The sequence below is a fragment of the Coniophora puteana genome (assembly GCF_000271625.1).
Source record: "Coniophora puteana RWD-64-598 SS2 unplaced genomic scaffold CONPUscaffold_2, whole genome shotgun sequence".
NCBI classification, from domain to species: Eukaryota; Fungi; Basidiomycota; class Agaricomycetes; order Boletales; family Coniophoraceae; genus Coniophora; species Coniophora puteana.
This window is the reverse complement of record NW_006913054.1, coordinates 1,323,347-1,338,302: the sequence shown is the minus strand read 5'-3', so window position 1 is coordinate 1,338,302 and position 14,956 is coordinate 1,323,347. Positions and strand designations below refer to the sequence as shown.

At 49.6% G+C, this 14,956-nt stretch overlaps 7 protein-coding genes across 7 annotated transcripts; 6 read left to right on the top strand and 1 right to left on the bottom strand.

The window, feature by feature from the left end:
- Nucleotides 1–162: 162 nt before the first annotated feature.
- On the top strand, nucleotides 163–490 carry CONPUDRAFT_47380 (uncharacterized protein; the record flags this gene model as incomplete). The annotated part of the gene is made up of 3 exons (XM_007765819.1): nucleotides 163–222; nucleotides 274–318; nucleotides 377–490. The coding sequence occupies 3 exons, from the start codon at nucleotides 163–165 to the stop codon at nucleotides 488–490; spliced, it is 219 nt and encodes a 72-aa protein (XP_007764009.1).
- Nucleotides 491–1,075: 585 nt separating this feature from the next.
- On the bottom strand, nucleotides 1,076–1,909 carry CONPUDRAFT_69967 (uncharacterized protein; the record flags this gene model as incomplete). The annotated part of the gene is made up of 3 exons (XM_007765978.1): nucleotides 1,076–1,269; nucleotides 1,323–1,671; nucleotides 1,754–1,909. 3 exons carry the CDS (start codon nucleotides 1,907–1,909, stop codon nucleotides 1,076–1,078), a joined length of 699 nt encoding a protein of 232 aa, XP_007764168.1.
- Nucleotides 1,910–2,328: 419 nt separating this feature from the next.
- On the top strand, nucleotides 2,329–4,275 carry CONPUDRAFT_79734 (uncharacterized protein). Its single transcript, XM_007766080.1, has 6 exons — nucleotides 2,329–2,521; nucleotides 2,574–2,660; nucleotides 2,721–2,781; nucleotides 2,837–3,020; nucleotides 3,071–3,139; nucleotides 3,196–4,275. The coding sequence occupies exons 5-6, from the start codon at nucleotides 3,094–3,096 to the stop codon at nucleotides 4,005–4,007; spliced, it is 858 nt and encodes a 285-aa protein (XP_007764270.1). The 5' UTR covers nucleotides 2,329–2,521; nucleotides 2,574–2,660; nucleotides 2,721–2,781; nucleotides 2,837–3,020; nucleotides 3,071–3,093; the 3' UTR covers nucleotides 4,008–4,275.
- Nucleotides 4,276–4,475: 200 nt separating this feature from the next.
- On the top strand, nucleotides 4,476–5,357 carry CONPUDRAFT_79733 (uncharacterized protein). Its single transcript, XM_007766079.1, has 3 exons — nucleotides 4,476–4,726; nucleotides 4,779–4,960; nucleotides 5,020–5,357. The coding sequence occupies exons 1-3, from the start codon at nucleotides 4,510–4,512 to the stop codon at nucleotides 5,227–5,229; spliced, it is 609 nt and encodes a 202-aa protein (XP_007764269.1). The 5' UTR covers nucleotides 4,476–4,509; the 3' UTR covers nucleotides 5,230–5,357.
- A 956-nt stretch (nucleotides 5,358–6,313) lies between these two features.
- On the top strand, nucleotides 6,314–7,822 carry CONPUDRAFT_48260 (NOL1/NOP2/sun family RNA met; the record flags this gene model as incomplete). Its single annotated transcript, XM_007765878.1, has 6 exons — nucleotides 6,314–6,369; nucleotides 6,433–6,538; nucleotides 6,592–6,769; nucleotides 6,824–7,194; nucleotides 7,250–7,691; nucleotides 7,743–7,822. 6 exons carry the CDS (start codon nucleotides 6,314–6,316, stop codon nucleotides 7,820–7,822), a joined length of 1,233 nt encoding a protein of 410 aa, XP_007764068.1.
- A 1,924-nt stretch (nucleotides 7,823–9,746) lies between these two features.
- Nucleotides 9,747–11,624, top strand: CONPUDRAFT_79730 (uncharacterized protein). The gene is made up of 7 exons (XM_007766078.1): nucleotides 9,747–9,839; nucleotides 9,894–10,058; nucleotides 10,107–10,139; nucleotides 10,192–10,293; nucleotides 10,345–10,652; nucleotides 10,704–10,806; nucleotides 10,859–11,624. The coding sequence occupies exons 2-7, from the start codon at nucleotides 9,918–9,920 to the stop codon at nucleotides 11,153–11,155; spliced, it is 984 nt and encodes a 327-aa protein (XP_007764268.1). The 5' UTR covers nucleotides 9,747–9,839; nucleotides 9,894–9,917; the 3' UTR covers nucleotides 11,156–11,624.
- A 160-nt stretch (nucleotides 11,625–11,784) lies between these two features.
- Nucleotides 11,785–14,815, top strand: CONPUDRAFT_141788 (nucleotide-diphospho-sugar transferase). Its single transcript, XM_007766466.1, has 9 exons — nucleotides 11,785–11,958; nucleotides 12,009–12,133; nucleotides 12,184–12,447; nucleotides 12,496–12,682; nucleotides 12,736–12,899; nucleotides 12,952–13,077; nucleotides 13,130–13,512; nucleotides 13,563–14,215; nucleotides 14,264–14,815. The coding sequence occupies exons 1-9, from the start codon at nucleotides 11,833–11,835 to the stop codon at nucleotides 14,519–14,521; spliced, it is 2,286 nt and encodes a 761-aa protein (XP_007764656.1). The 5' UTR covers nucleotides 11,785–11,832; the 3' UTR covers nucleotides 14,522–14,815.
- Nucleotides 14,816–14,956: the final 141 nt, after the last annotated feature.

Sequence of the window (14,956 nt, the reverse complement as noted above, 5' to 3'; positions counted from 1 at the left end):
GGCAGACCCTATATCAGAAGACAGTCGTTCTTGATATTAGCGGTACGGTGCTCGAGCTGCTCGTGCCAAACGCGTGAAGCTTTCAAGCTTGGCTTTTTATCATGTGATTCGATGCGTCTTTATTTCTTCCGTCAGCTTCAAATAACCTTGTTCGCGACTCCCATGGAGAACCCTCACGCCGAAAGGCAAGCTGTCTTACTGGAGCGGATTGTGAAAAACGCGGTATGTTGGTCATGATATTTCTCACTCAATTTGTCATTCACATTCATGTAGTCGGTTTGCACTGAGATGATGATGGAGATGAACAGCTGCGTCGAGGTTGGTGCATTTGGACATCGACTCTGATGCAATGATACAAGCTAAATGGCTCGCGTAGGAAATTCTTCGCGCGAATGCGTCAGTAAAGATCGCGGCTGAATTGAGCACCAAGTATCGCAAGAACGTACAGTACAACTTGGAGGCCACGAAGCAGAGTGGTGCAAGAGGCTGACGATCAATAACGTGAGTTGTTTCATTCCGTTCAAGTTATCAGCTGTACAAACTACTCATGCAGTGCATGCTCATGCAAGTCTCAGCAAAATATCACGTAGATCTGTTGTCCAAAATACTGAACACACGGCCCTTGAAGTCAGATGATTCACGAGTATCCGCATTTGTTGCCAGCGGGATGGCTCCAGGCTATATAGTGTTTTTCTGCATAAGCGAGGGTTAGTAAGTTTATACTTCGGAATAACCAGTACGCAACTTGAATCTAATCGGATCTCACTGGACCCGCATAGAATTGCTTCCCGTCGACGTCAATCCCTGGAACTTTGCCAAGTTTGACGGGAAAAGAGTCATTCCGGCAGTACTTGGGCGGACGTTTGCACGTTGGGAGTTAGCGTTTCAGCCATGACAGTGCATGATGGTCTGTACTAGCAGTATCTTTCTGAACATCCCTGCATATCTGCGTTATCTTATATCAACGTCCTCGCACGTTTTCCATCATAACACCGGGTACCACAGATAACCATTAGCACATAACGCGTCCAGGGCTTCACATGCTCGGCGGTCATAAAATACTATGGTACAAACGCTAATCGGCTTCAGTCGCGCTAGGCTCTTCGCCCTCCGACCCGCCCGTCTCTAGCCAGGTGATTCTGGACCGTAGCTTACGGTTCTCGTCACGAGCCTTGTTCAGGGCAATTGTCACTCCCTCCAGTTGCCTCCTGGTGTCCTCAAGTTCTTTAGCTACGCCTTCCTCGACCTCCCCTGCACCCACGGCAATGCCTTGAGTTACGCGTGAGCAATAGGTGGAATGGATGCAACAGCAGTAACGTTACCTCCGACTAATTTGACAAGCCGCCACAGACGAAGAATGATAAGTAAACCAACGAGCTCTCTTTCCCGGCCCTTGAGAATAAACTCAAGAGTGAAGGTGGTAATTATGATGACAGCATCAAATAGGTGCAAAGGAGCATGGGGAATGCCCTTGAACGGGATATAATAACGAAATCCGAAGGCCCATAATGCAAGAGGTATTTCCACCAAAAAGACGGTGGTAATGGCGAGAGATATGTTGGCGAGCACATTCATCCACACAGGAGCATCCGGTCCCTCGGGAGGCGAGCAGCCTTCGGAAAGAAAGGAATAACCGAGGTCGACAAGGACACAGACAGCATCAAGTGCGATCTACAAGCAGATATGCAGGGCGTACAGTAACATCATGATTCTCAGTCCGAGCGCTCAAGATGAAGCCTCATGAAGCACTGACCAGTGCGAGAACAAGAATGTGAAGACCGGGCGACTCCAAGAATTGTGCTAGTTTTTCGCGCGCGGTTGTCGGAGACGAAATTCTATGTTCAACTTCCCCCACCTCTGGGTCGTCCGTGTTAGAAAGCAGCGGCTGCTGCTCTGAGTAGACAGACATGGTGTGTTGCGTGAGGAAGGCGATTAAACGCCGGGGCGAGCATCGACGTTTCATTTGCGTGCGGTGTCGATTGCTTCGGTTATTACCTACTGTATTTAGAACGCATCTCAATAACGCATAAACCGATCCACCCCAAACCTCTCCTCCGACCATCATTTGGATCCTACAGAGCTGTGCGACGTACCTACGCGTTCTCCTGGTACATCTGGCAACCCTCTGGTATCACACACGAAGAGACATCAGCATTCCTGTGACTTCCTAATGGTGTTAGGCTCGCTCCAATTTCAAAATTTCACCAGCCATGCACGGCTATGCTCGCCGCCCACCATGGACACATGCCGGCGATGCGCTTGAAAGGAAAAGCACCTCGAGGGCTATTCTTACCCCCTCTCGTTCTCAGCCTTAGGCCCAGTTTTATAGATCTATTGAATATAATGGCGCCTAGGCCGGCCCTCTACCCTCAGCTGCGCATTCTTTTAAACCAACGCTTTTCTGTTCTCGTTCTCTGCCCGTCTCCCTAATTGTACCCTACTCCCTGCACGTCGGAACTGCCCTTAATGTCTGTCTCTGACACCTGGTTGTGGTTTCGCAGATTGCGTCTCTTCGTGCTTTGTAAGTGATATCAAGGACGTAACCTACAAACGAGCTAACTCACCACTCCCAGCAATTTCTGCTATCATCTCTCTGACATGGACTGTTGTCATCGTGGTTTTCCTGGCCAAAAACTGGAAAGGTTATAGCAGGGGTGAAAGTACGTCGCATCTACTGTCTTCGTCTAGGGCAAGAATGCATGTGCCTAACTCGCAAATAGGAGGATTTTTATGTGGCTTCGCCGGGCTTGACTTCGTTACCTCGATCCTGCTGTACCTGATGTGAGATTATTTGCCCGCTTCTGACGTCCGCAGCATCATTCATGACATTCGTCAGGATTGTGGTCAAATATGACTATTGGTGGGATGCTGCGCGCGCAGTAATGCTAGTCGGTTTGCACACTGGTGTGCCACTCTGGGTCTATAAATAGCGTCACTCAAAGCTAACAAAAACTGACTGAGTGTAGCGGCATCGGCTGTCTTTACAAAGTATGGGTTGCACTGGCCCTGTCATAGCTTTGGTAAGAGTCACTTTGCTTTCACAGACAAGGCGATGCTGATTATAGAGCAGGATCTTCTGAGCACTGCCATCAAATGTCATTGGCCGTGCTAGTAGGTTCTTGGATATTAACAGCATTTTGTAAGGGCTTCAATTTCTGGTCAATCCATGTCGTGTCTAATTTGGTCCTACCTCAGTGATCGCCTACGGAATAGCCCTCCCAGTCATGGCTTGTGTGCCAAAGCCGAAGGAACCGATCAGTAACGTCACTGAAGAATACGGAAACGCCAATCGGGAGGAAAAGCGAACGCTTGTGCCGTCGGCTTCACGAGATTCGCTCCATCCACCCGAGCTGCCCCAACAGCCTCATCCTCACTCTTTCGAGGACACGCGAACATCCTCCGTCTCAGCATCAATCGCACACCATCAACCGGATGATTCAAGGCTCATCGAAAGCCTCACAACAAGCGAATCAATGTACTCTACTCCGTCGATTCACGAAGATGTAACAAACTTCAAACCTTTGGCCAGGCTATACACACCTATAAATACCGCAGCCATTCGGTCTACAACGCCTCCATTTCTCAGACCTAGGGGAACTCTCATCCAAGAGGAAAGACCTCTTTCTTTGATATCAGGAGCCGCTGATGGACCCTCAGCGACTGCGGCATATGAGTTTCCAATATATCCCGGCTCTCGTCAAACCAGCGTCGCGAGACCAAGCACGCCCTCCAGAACCTATTCGTTGTCGGGAGCAAGGTCATACTCCAGTCCTCTTATCACAGGAAATCTGGAAGAACCTGAAGCCTACTTCGATGAAATCATCCTCTCCAATGGCTTGCAGGAGAGCCACGCGGGACGTAGCTCAGAACCAATGGTGGAAGACTGGACTTTGCCACCCCCGCCTCCAACTGCGTTAAGCCATTCACGGTCGGATTCATCTGGTTCCGTCGACATTAATCAATGGCGGAAACTCGTGACAGATGCGGCTAATGGAACGCGATTATAGACTCTTCCATTGTATGTATATCGTTACGGACTCTCTAGCAGCACTCATGGTCTGGGGCAGATTCACTTTGGACATTCATGCTTACCGTTCTTACGCGTATATTGCTTGACTTCTTTATAACGAACTCGCCCGTGCCATCACATATTTGACTCACGAACACCCCTCATTGAACATTTTTTTGGTCAATCAGTTTAATTACCTTAACGTTTGTTGCATTTTTAAATGTAAAGTAGTCTTTATTAACCAATCAATTGGATCCCGAACTCCCAATATTGCTCATGCCTGTGTATATCATGTTTATATCCTAAGGTACGACCTGGCGTCTAGATTGACCCATAAGAAATGTTGGTTAAGTTTCGTGTGACGTCAGTCAGACCCTCTGAGTTGTCGGCGATCATTTGCGCGTGCTCCCAGCTTTCGCCAACACCAACGCTGCTTCCAAGACGCTCTTTACCAAGTGTCTTTCATGTCAGTTCGATTTGCGCTAGGTCTTAACCCGTCGATGGCTTTGCGCCAGTCAACCATTAGCTCCACCTCGCTTGCGTATAGAAACATCGCTTGTCTCAATCTTCGTAGCTCTCACCGTTGGGCGCCTCTAGTTTCTCAAACGTCGCAGTTGACGACCCGCAAGAACAATGTTGCACTCTGGAGCACTGTCGGCATAGTCTGCTTTGGCTTGGGAGTCAATGAACTTGCTTCCCCTACCTTGCGCTGCGATGGTAAGTTCAGCGACCACTCGAAGCTTTGCAATAAGCTCATTGCAAGTCATAGCCCCTCCTCGTCCTCCTCTGCCATTATCCAGCGAGATCAATGCTCCTCCCGCCCCTTCTTCTATGGTCAATATGCGCGAGTTGACATTTGGAACGGTATGTGGGGTTTGCGCCGGTGTGTTCATCAAGAAGGGAGCCAGACTGGTGGCTTTCTGCCTCGGTGGTGTATTCGTTCTTCTTCAGGTGACTTCCGTCCATGTAACATGTATCCTACTGCAAGATCTAATCCAGTCGGCTTGCAGTTCCTGGGATCCGCTTCCATTGTCCGGATCGATTGGAGGCAAGCAGGGGCTCGTTTTGAAAACCTTTTCTACAGGACGGACAGCCTTGGGCATAAGAGAGCTCCAACCATCGGTTCTATTTGGAACGGCCTAGTGAACTTTCTGACGGCGGACTTTCAGCCTCGAGCGTCTTTTGTCGCTGGCCTTGCCCTTGGCATCCGCATTGGCTAGCTGACGAAGCTTTAGGTTACGGGTATCTTACAACTATGTTCCATGTTATCATTGAGAGCATATCCAAATTTGAGGTTGCCTGAGCACCAGGAGGACAGAGTAAAGAGAAGTGTCAAAGACCGACAAATGAAGCCCCTGTTTATGTAGAGATGTCATACTGCTCAGAACATGATTTTATCTGCGGATCGGCATTCGGACAGCTCGGAACGATCGACGGTTAACGTTCATACCAAGTGATACTTGTGCTTCCTCCGTCCTCACTTCATACTCTGAGCTTCAATCCATCAAACCTCAATAACAATGGGAAGACGTGCTAAGAACAAGCAGCAGCCTCCAAAACCTCTCTCTTCACCAGCTCAAAATGATACCCCTTCATCGAAAAAGTTGCAAAAACGAAAAGCGAATAATGTCGACCAGGAAGACCTCCGCTCATCCGCCCGTCCTGCCAAAAAAGCAAAGAATGTGAAACAAGTGGCTGCTCCCTCCAAAAAGACAACCAAGGCCCAAAAAACCAGAGACCTTGACGAGGATCTTGAAAGCGATGGTTGGGAAGCCGCTAGTGATGTTGACGAGGATGATACTTTCGTAGACGACTTGAGCAACATGGACCTTCCTCTTGAGTCAGCATTCCCGCTCTGCTTCCCTCATGATTTAATCATATTCTCACAATTGCAGGAATGATGCTTGGGATGAAGAGCCAGAGGCTGGAACGCTAGAACTAAATCTTAGCTCAGATGAGGGCGAAGACTTGCAACTGTTCTCGTCGAGCCTGAAAAGATCCAAACAGCAAGCGCGCCCAACACAGATTATACCATCTGGGGGTGCCTCTGATGATTCCTCTGAGGAAGAGGACGGCCCGGTTACGCTGAAGAATATTGAGGCCCGTTCCCGTGCTTTGGACGCTAAGGCCGCAGAGGAAGCGGATCTTGACCTCGAGGAGTTCCAACAAAACGATGCTGGAGAGGAGCTTGATGACATGGACGACGCTGATGCTGATGGCGAGGCACTCTTTCAACTACCCACTGCGGAAGAAAGGGAGGAGGCAAAACATCGGGTAGAAGATATTCATGTCGTGCAAACAAGGATGAAGCAATGTGTCCACGTCCTCCGTAACTTCAGCCGACGAGCAGAGTCAGGCCGGTTCGTGACTCTCATAGTTAGTTTACTCCTGATGTCAATAACTGATATATAATATTCTGGCAGGTCACGGTCAGAGTATGTCGACCAGCTCGTTGCTGACATAGCTACCTACTACGGCTATAACGACTTCCTTGCCCAGAAACTTTTCCAGCTATTTCCCGTTGCAGAGGTGCACATTACCCTCAGATCTCTCCCTTCGACCAATGCTGATGTGTGACCTAGGCAATCGAATTTTTTGAAGCGAATGAAGTCGCAAGACCGGTCACCATTCGAACAAATACATTGAAGACACGTAGACGAGACCTTGCTCAAGTTTTAATTAACCGCGGCGTCAACTTGGAACCTATTGGCAAGTGGACAAATGTTGGTCTGCAAGTCTTCGAAAGTAGCGTACCCATTGGTAGGTAACTCTCTCTCTTGAAATATGCACTCATGTTCACCCGTTTGTTCATAGGCGCGACGCCGGAATATCTCGCTGGTCATTACATGCTCCAAGCGGCATCTTCTTTCCTTCCTGTCGTCGCTCTTGCCCCACAACCAGAGGAGCGCGTGCTAGATATGGCGTCCGCGCCAGGTGGCAAAACAACACACATAGCAGCTTTGCTGCAAAATACAGGCGTTGTCTTTGCGAATGATGCCAACAAGGCAAGAACAAAAAGTCTAACGGCCAATGTACATCGATTAGGATGCAAAAATGTTACTGTCTGCTCGTACGACGGTCGGGAATTTCCCAAGGTGATAGGTGGTTTTGACCGGGTTCTGCTGGACGCCCCATGTAGTGGTACTGGTGTCATCAGCAAAGACTCGAGCGTCAAAGTCAATAAGGTGAGTAAAATGGTTCTTATATCTACCCTATATGCTCATTGCAGGGCAATTGCAGTCTGAACGAGACTTCCAGTTGCTCTCGCACCTACAAAAACAACTCATTCTATGCGCTATCGACAGTGTTTCGCCAGACTCCAAAACCGGAGCAGTCGTCGTTTACTCAACATGCTCTGTGACAGTCGACGAGAACGAAGCTGTAGTTGACTATGCTCTTCGAAAGCGACCAAATGTCAAACTTGTTGATACTGGTATTGGGTTCGGCCGAGAAGGTTTCACGAAGTTCCGAGGGAAGGTTTTCCATCCGTCCGTGAGCTTGACGCGGAGATTCTATCCACACGTGCACAACATGGATGGTTTCTACGTTGCAAAGTTTAAGGTCGAAAAGCGTCGCAAGCCTGATACAAGCAAAGAAATTGCCGAACAAGAAGCAGCAGTCAATGATGTGGACATGGAACCGACGCGCTTCAATGACAATGAGGATCAGGAGTTTATAGAAGGTGAGCTCGTTTCTATCTTAAGCTTGTTGTGATACTGATGCATATCTTCAGAGAGTAAACGTAAGCAGATGAAGGCGAAAGGTTTGCGGGTGGCTCCACGCAAAAAACCTGACGTTTCTGCATCTGTATGATCTGTCGATCCATCCCGGTTGGGACGCATATCTATCATTCGCGTTTAGCTGCCACCTTACTGTAGTCATCTTGTCCTTGGCCCTAAGTTCGTAGTATATCTTTGGGGCTGACTAAAGGCGTGAATTTGATTGAGAACATACTAGTAGCCGGCGAGGACATGGACACGAAAGACCAAGTGTTGTTTCACCCCTGCAGCGAGAGGCGCGACACTAGTAGAAGCGTGCTGGTGGGAAGCGAGGTTCTTAGAGGGGCCTGGGCATGGCAAAATACCCCAATTCACTGGCTACAATTGAAAGGCTATTGAACGGTCGGGGACGAGCTTTCTTCCTGACAATGCTGAGAACCTTGTTAAATCACGCTGCGATACGAAGATCTGGAAGTTTTATTTTTGTTGTAAGCACACATAAAGGAGTCTGGATGGTCACTAGGTAACAACCCAGTCTCGCAAAACATCGATCCTGAGAGTGCGACGGAACTAAGCCCTCCATTCTTTACCAACCAATCCCGATATTGTGGCCCTCAAAAGCTATCCTCATGCGGCACAGAATCACCGAGCAACCCTCGGGCGCTGTGTGCCTTCTTACCTGACAAGTTCGTCTCAGGCTGTCGCGTCGGCGGTCTGAGAAACATTCCACGCTGACGTCGTTGCATCGCGGGGCGTATAGCGCGTCAAGTATAAACCTCTAGATTTAATCAAAAGACAATAATTCAACATAGCGTACGGGCGTGCCAATAGTTTTGCGACGCATTTATTGTGCAGTGATGAGAGTTACAAGATGTCGAAGACGAAGTATCGTGTCCCTTGAACCAGAGCCTGTGAGAAGGGAGAAGTAAAGTTACGGCGGGAGAGATCCGGGCTTCGCTTCTCGTATCTATAACACCCACCTCATGCTCGTGAGACCTTTAATCGATAGAATACGTCAAAGGAACGCTGATCTCGTGCCCATCAAAATTCTGATGCGACTAACTCCTAGAAGGTAACGGAAGGTGACACAAACTTGAGTCTTTGCGACCACCGCAAAAGCTCGCAAGGCCCCTGCAAACCCTAGTTGGTGTTGGGCGCTAAAGTGAAGATCAAGTGTCGGACGGCGCACACCAGTACGAGAATTCAGCAACAAGCTGCCAAAGAATCTATCCAGGCATGTCACATCCCGCGGTAGCAATATCATGGCATGTCAATACTGCGTGATGGCAGAGCAAAATCACGAATATCTGTCCGAAATTCATCTTGGCTGTCCAAACAATAAGGAAAGCGGGATTGTGCCAGCAGGCGCAGAAGAACGGCCCATGTGTTAGCCCCCTTGCTGATGCCGCCGCCTGGTCAAGGCCGGACGGAAGTCTAAACCAACATGAAGCTCATTCGTGTTCCTATGACTCCGCAATAGCTGATCAACTTGAACGGCTTTCAGCGGCCCCGGTAGAGGAGTTTTTGCATGCCACGTATGTTATCAGTGGCCGGCGCATGCAGAGCGACTATGGGTGATAAGATCAGGGATAAACTGGCTGATTGGGCTCGGGTACTTAAGTATCGTCGTCTAAAACGCGTAGCGGCGGGGTGCGATCCGCGTAAGGAAAGGCGCGTTTGTTCAGATATCCATTTTTGGTCAGGTCTCACCATCTGACCTAATGAGACGCCACCGCACGGGCCACTCACAATGACCTTCACGCGACAAAGGATGGATGCCGGTCAGGATCGTTCGCACCGCTGGTCGGGCGCGTCGTTTCGCGTCTCAGAACATGCAACCCGGGTGAAGCGTGGCGGAGGGAATAGTGTTCGGCTGTGAGAGTGTGTGATTTGCTTTATGAGGAAATCAATGTGTTGGATTTTTTTTTTTGAAATCATGAAATCAGGTTATTGGTTTGTTTGGCGCGTAAAGCGGAGCCAAATAGGGATAAGAAGAGGCGGAATTTGTTGGCAACCGTATCTCTTCCTCTCTCTCTCTCTTTCTTCTGCCAACGGGTTTTCAGGTTGCGTGGCAAGCCCTCCCCTCCCTTACAGTTTCATAGCTTTTACATGTGAGAACTCTCGTTTCTCTCGACTATCCACGACCTGACCCACTGCCCCTCTAGCTCACATTCGCATTTCTTGCAATAATGTCGGCTACCGAGGCCCCCGCTGCTACCGCTGTTCCCGCCGAGGAGGTCAAGGCCACCGAGGCTCCGGCTCCTGCCGCTGAGGAGACCCCCATCCCCGCCGAGGAGCCCAAAGCTGAGGAGGCAGCTCCTGCTCCTGCTGTACGTATTTTTTCTTCTTTCTTCTTCCCCTCTTAATAGTTCTCGTAGGAGGCTCCCAAGGAAGAGGAAGCTACGCCTGAAGTAGGTTACTTGGAAAGATTTGTATTCAGAAGTGCTCAAAAACGATGTATAGGAGGCTGCTCCCGCCGCTGAATCCGAGGCTGCTCCCGCAGAGCCGGTCAAGGAAGAGACGAAGGAGGAAGCCAAGGAGGAGGCTAAGGAGGAGGCTAAGGCTGTGAGTATTTGCTTTCCATCAGTTATATCATTGCAATCTCATTTCTCGAAGGAGACCCCCGCTGAGGGTGCTAAGAAGGAGGACAGGCCTAAGAGTCCCGGTATTCTCGCCAAACTTTTGGCTCCCTTCAAAGACGGCAAGAACAGGGCCGAGAAGAAGGTGAAGGCTCCCAAGAGCCCCAAGAAGGAGAAGAAGAAGGAGGAAGTCGAGGCTCCTGCTGCCGCTCCCGCAGAAGAGGCCGCCAAGGAGGAACCCGCTGCTGAGGCTGCCGCTGAGCCCAAAGCTGAGGAGATCGCCGCTCCGGCTGCTGAAGAGCCCGCTAAGGTGGAAGAAACCCCTGCTGAGCCCGTCAAGGAGACGTGAGTTGTTCAAGCTTGAGGTCGGATGTCGCCTTTTGACACATTTCTTAGCGAGACCGCCGCTGAGGAGCCTATTCCTGCGCCCGAGCAGTCTGCTGCTGAACCCGCCGCTGAGGCTACCACTCCGGCCGCGGAGGCTCCTAAAGAGGACAAGGTTCGCGATTTTGGGGGATTATTTTAACTTTCTTACTAACCAAATATGGCAGGCGGCTGAGGAGAAGAAGGAGAAGGAGAAGAAGGCCAAGGTTAGCCGTCGCCTTTCCGCTCGTGTCAGCGATCTCTTCAAATCAAGGCCCAAGCATGAGGTCTCGACCCCCGCCAAGGTGGATGAGCACCCCCCTAAGATCGATGAGCCGGCTCCTGTTGGCCCTCTTGAGGACCCTGCGTCTGAGGAGGCTCCCGCCGCTGCACCTATCGCTGAGGAGGTTTCCCCCGCTGAGGAGGCGGAGACCCCGGCTGAGCCTGCACCCGCTGCTGCTCCCGTTGTTGCTGCCGCTGCATAAGTTCGCATCGAGGTTCCATATAGCTTTTTTTAATTTTTATGAACGACATGAGCTATTTTCCTTGGATTGACCGGTAGAAGGTTGCCCTTTTTGTTTCGGGTAGCTTTCGGACCTCTTCTTTCTTACTCTACTCATTGGATCTGGTCTTCCCCTCTTGCTTTACTTTGACGAATCCTCTTCCCATGACTACCCTGATCCTCGTCTCTACCTCTAATGTTGATCCATACGATCATTGATACCCTTGCATTCCCCTTGGTCGGATCACTGAGAGTCCTATGTTTTTTGAGCAATTGTCATGTATTGATTGTCCGATAGAAATATGTGCATGACTTGCGCTGTTGGAACTTGGAAGTGGCTTGGAAGGGGACGCAAGTCTGAACGTGGGTATATTGACAGGAACGGTGGCAGTGATTTCGCTTCGTGACATGTAACTTGCATGTAACTTAGGTAAATACTATCTTACATTGGCTCGTTGAAAAGGTTGCAACAAGTGGCATTGAAAGGCATGATAATGAATGTCAGGCAATAAACGGAAACGATGATGTGGAACGGATAAACATAATGCACGGACGAGTAAAAGTAGGTAAAAGTCGGGATTTCTCAATTGAATTACGTAATGGGGATTGATTCGTTCATGCCTACGGGTAGACTGATTCAAGCTGATCGACGAGTCAGTCATGGCACCAAAACCTTCCTCTGGTAAGGAGAGACTCATCAATGAAGAAGAAGAAGTTTTGCAGGCCGTTGTCCTTGCGGATAGTTTCAACAAACGATTCAAGCCTTTAACAACGCAGAAGCCTCGAGTACGCTAAATCCCACGTCGGCAAGACTTCTTGGCTTAATCTAAACCTAGTGCTTGCTTCCGGTTTGCAATGCTCCGCTGCTTGACTGGACTTTTGAAAGTCTAGCATTGGCTGGGGTTCAAGAGATTTTCGTTATATGTCGTTCGCATGCAGAGCTTGTCAAGGCTGCCATCAAGTCGGTACCCATTACCATCCTATGCGCAGACGTCAGTTCAGTGATAATAGGAACTCCAAATGGTCAAAGCCCAGCACAGGGTTGAAGATTGTGCCCATCGTTACCGCGAAGCAGACCTTCTCCCCCGGTGATGCTATGCGCGACATATACACCCATGGGATTATCACTTCCGACTTCGTACTTGTCACGGGCGATCTTGTAAGCAATGTACGGATCGACGAAGTTATCCGTGCGCACAAGGAAAGGCGAAAGCACAACAAGGATGCGATCATGACCATGGTGGTGAAGGAGAGCGGCGCGAGGCATCGTACAAGGTTCGTTCTGCAGCAGCCCTTCGAGGTGCGATCTTACTCTCCACTCAGGTCGCGAGGGGACGCGTCCGTTTACGTCCTGGATCCTGAAACATCGGAGTGCTTGCACTACGAAGCGGTCACTGGCTACCCTCCCAAGGCCCATGCATCCATACCGCGAGAGATACTTGACGAACACCCCGAAGTAGAAGTGCGAAATGATCTCATTGACTGCTCTATCGATGTGTGCTCTGTGGAAGTAAGCGCAACTGGACCCTGCATTCAAACGTCGACTGATCTCTCCCCATATAGGTCCCTTCATTGTTCCAAGATAACTTTGACTATGGGGACATAAGACGTGACTTTGTGCACGGTGTGCTTACGTCTGATTTGCTCATGAAGAACATATATTGTTACATCGAGAAGGACGGATACGCAGCGCGCGTCAAGGATACGAGGAGCTATGATTCTATCAGGTGAGTCTTTATGTGTGTCCCTAGTGCTCCATATGTTGAGATCGCTCTCAAGCAAGGATATATTGTCTCGCTGGACGTTCCCTCTTGTCCCGGATGACAATCATCCGGGTGGGCATTCTTACGAGCACCTCCGTGGCAACAAGTACATCGCCAAAGATAACACAGTTGTCCTCTCTCGGTAACGCTACTTTCTCTTCTAGACCGTGTTACTATTGACATAAACTTTGTAGCGAATGCCAACTAGGCAACAACATCATGATTGGATCAAACTCACAAATTCTTGGTAATGCTCACATTCTGTCCTCCGTACTTGGACAGAACTGCGTTATTGGCCCCGGCACAACTATCCGCAACTCATATCTCTTTGACGGGGCTGTGGTCGGAGCAAACTGTGTCATCAATTACAGCATTGTAGGAGCTGGCGCAAAAATATTAGATGGAAGTCACGTTGAGAATGGATGTCTGATAACGGATGGCGTCGTCATTGGACCTCAAGCACGACTAGGACCGTACCAGCGACTGTCCACAAAAAGGCAACACAAGCCACCAAGTGGCGATGATTCGGATAATGAGGACTCGGACGAAGACTCGGAGTGGGACGAGGTTGAAGCTAGTAAGTCATGTGCCCTTGTTGTGAGATTGTGCTGACAAGAGAATATACAGACCAACCTTCGGACCTTCTTATCAAGCTTGGCGCAGAATCAAACGCACTCGTTTGGCCCGCTGACACTGTCGATGAAGACGAAGAAGTTGACGAGCTGGAAAACCCGATCAATCAGCGCCTCATGCGAATAGGTCGGTTGCCTTTCCTTGAACTGCCACAGCAGTCTATCTTACACTTTCCTGGAGGCGATGATGTGTCGGACCTCGAGCTCTCAGATCTGGGATCCGTAACAGACTCTGAAAGCGAATCTGAATTCAGCTCCAGCGAGAACGACGACCACCTTGAAATCAATGCCGCCTCTTCCACAACATCTCTCCCCCTGAGCTCTACCACGAACCTAGTCGACAAGGCCGACTCAGCCGCCATCTCCGAGTTTCATCACGAAGCGATACAGTCCCTGGAGCGAGCCTTCTCAGAGGGGCATTCGGTCGATAATGCTTCTGTGGAGCTCAAAACGCTGCGAATGGCCAGTAATGTCCCTTTACGGCTCGTTCGAGAGGCAGTCATTGGTTTCATCGTCGATCGAATCAAGGTTGTTCCTGGGGGTGGCCCCGAACAAAGAAAGGAAATTGCGACTATGGTGGGGAGATGGGGTGGACTCGTCGACAGGATCGGCGGCGTGGACGCGGTAGAGACGGTGGAGATACTTCAGGTATGTGCCACTTTGGTTTTGACCGTTCCGTTGCTAAGTGCTCTTTAGTCACATTGTGCATCGTCTGAACGGTTGCCGCTGTTTGGCCAAATATTAGCAGCGTTCTATCAGGACGACATCGTCGAGGAAGACGACATCCGAGAATGGTACTCGCAACGAGCCTCAAGGGGAGACGACGTTGACGCGGGGTTGAAGGAGAATTTCAAGAAGTGCTGGACAGTTGGGGCACATATGATCAAGCAATTTGATGAGCAAGAGTCGGAGGAGTCTGATGGAGATGAAGACGAGGAGGATGAGGAGGATTAGCCAGCGGACTTGGTATGCGTTTCAAAAACTATGCACTGATTCCAGATACATTTAGAGTCATCATTGTAATTTAACAAGTCCGTGTGATGATACATAAGGTTGTATGCATGCGGGTAAATTGTATCGTAGAGTCGGTTCGCAACCCAGCTGGTATAACGTAGATGGACGTGACGCTAATACTTCAATATGATATAGAGGGCTGTTGAAGGCAGTTAGATTTGCGTAGACATCAAAGCAGACGTCGAACGAACCGTGAATAATCCCTGGGCTGTGTGCTTAGTTAGTCTAATTCCCTACAAATGTGGACAATGTCAAACTTACAGCCAACCAAGGATAGTGAGGAGAATGTTGATAAGCTGTGTGATTAATATTGTGATCAGTCAAATTGTAACATTACCACTAGTGGCTAACGTACGAAGTCGGCATTGCAACCAC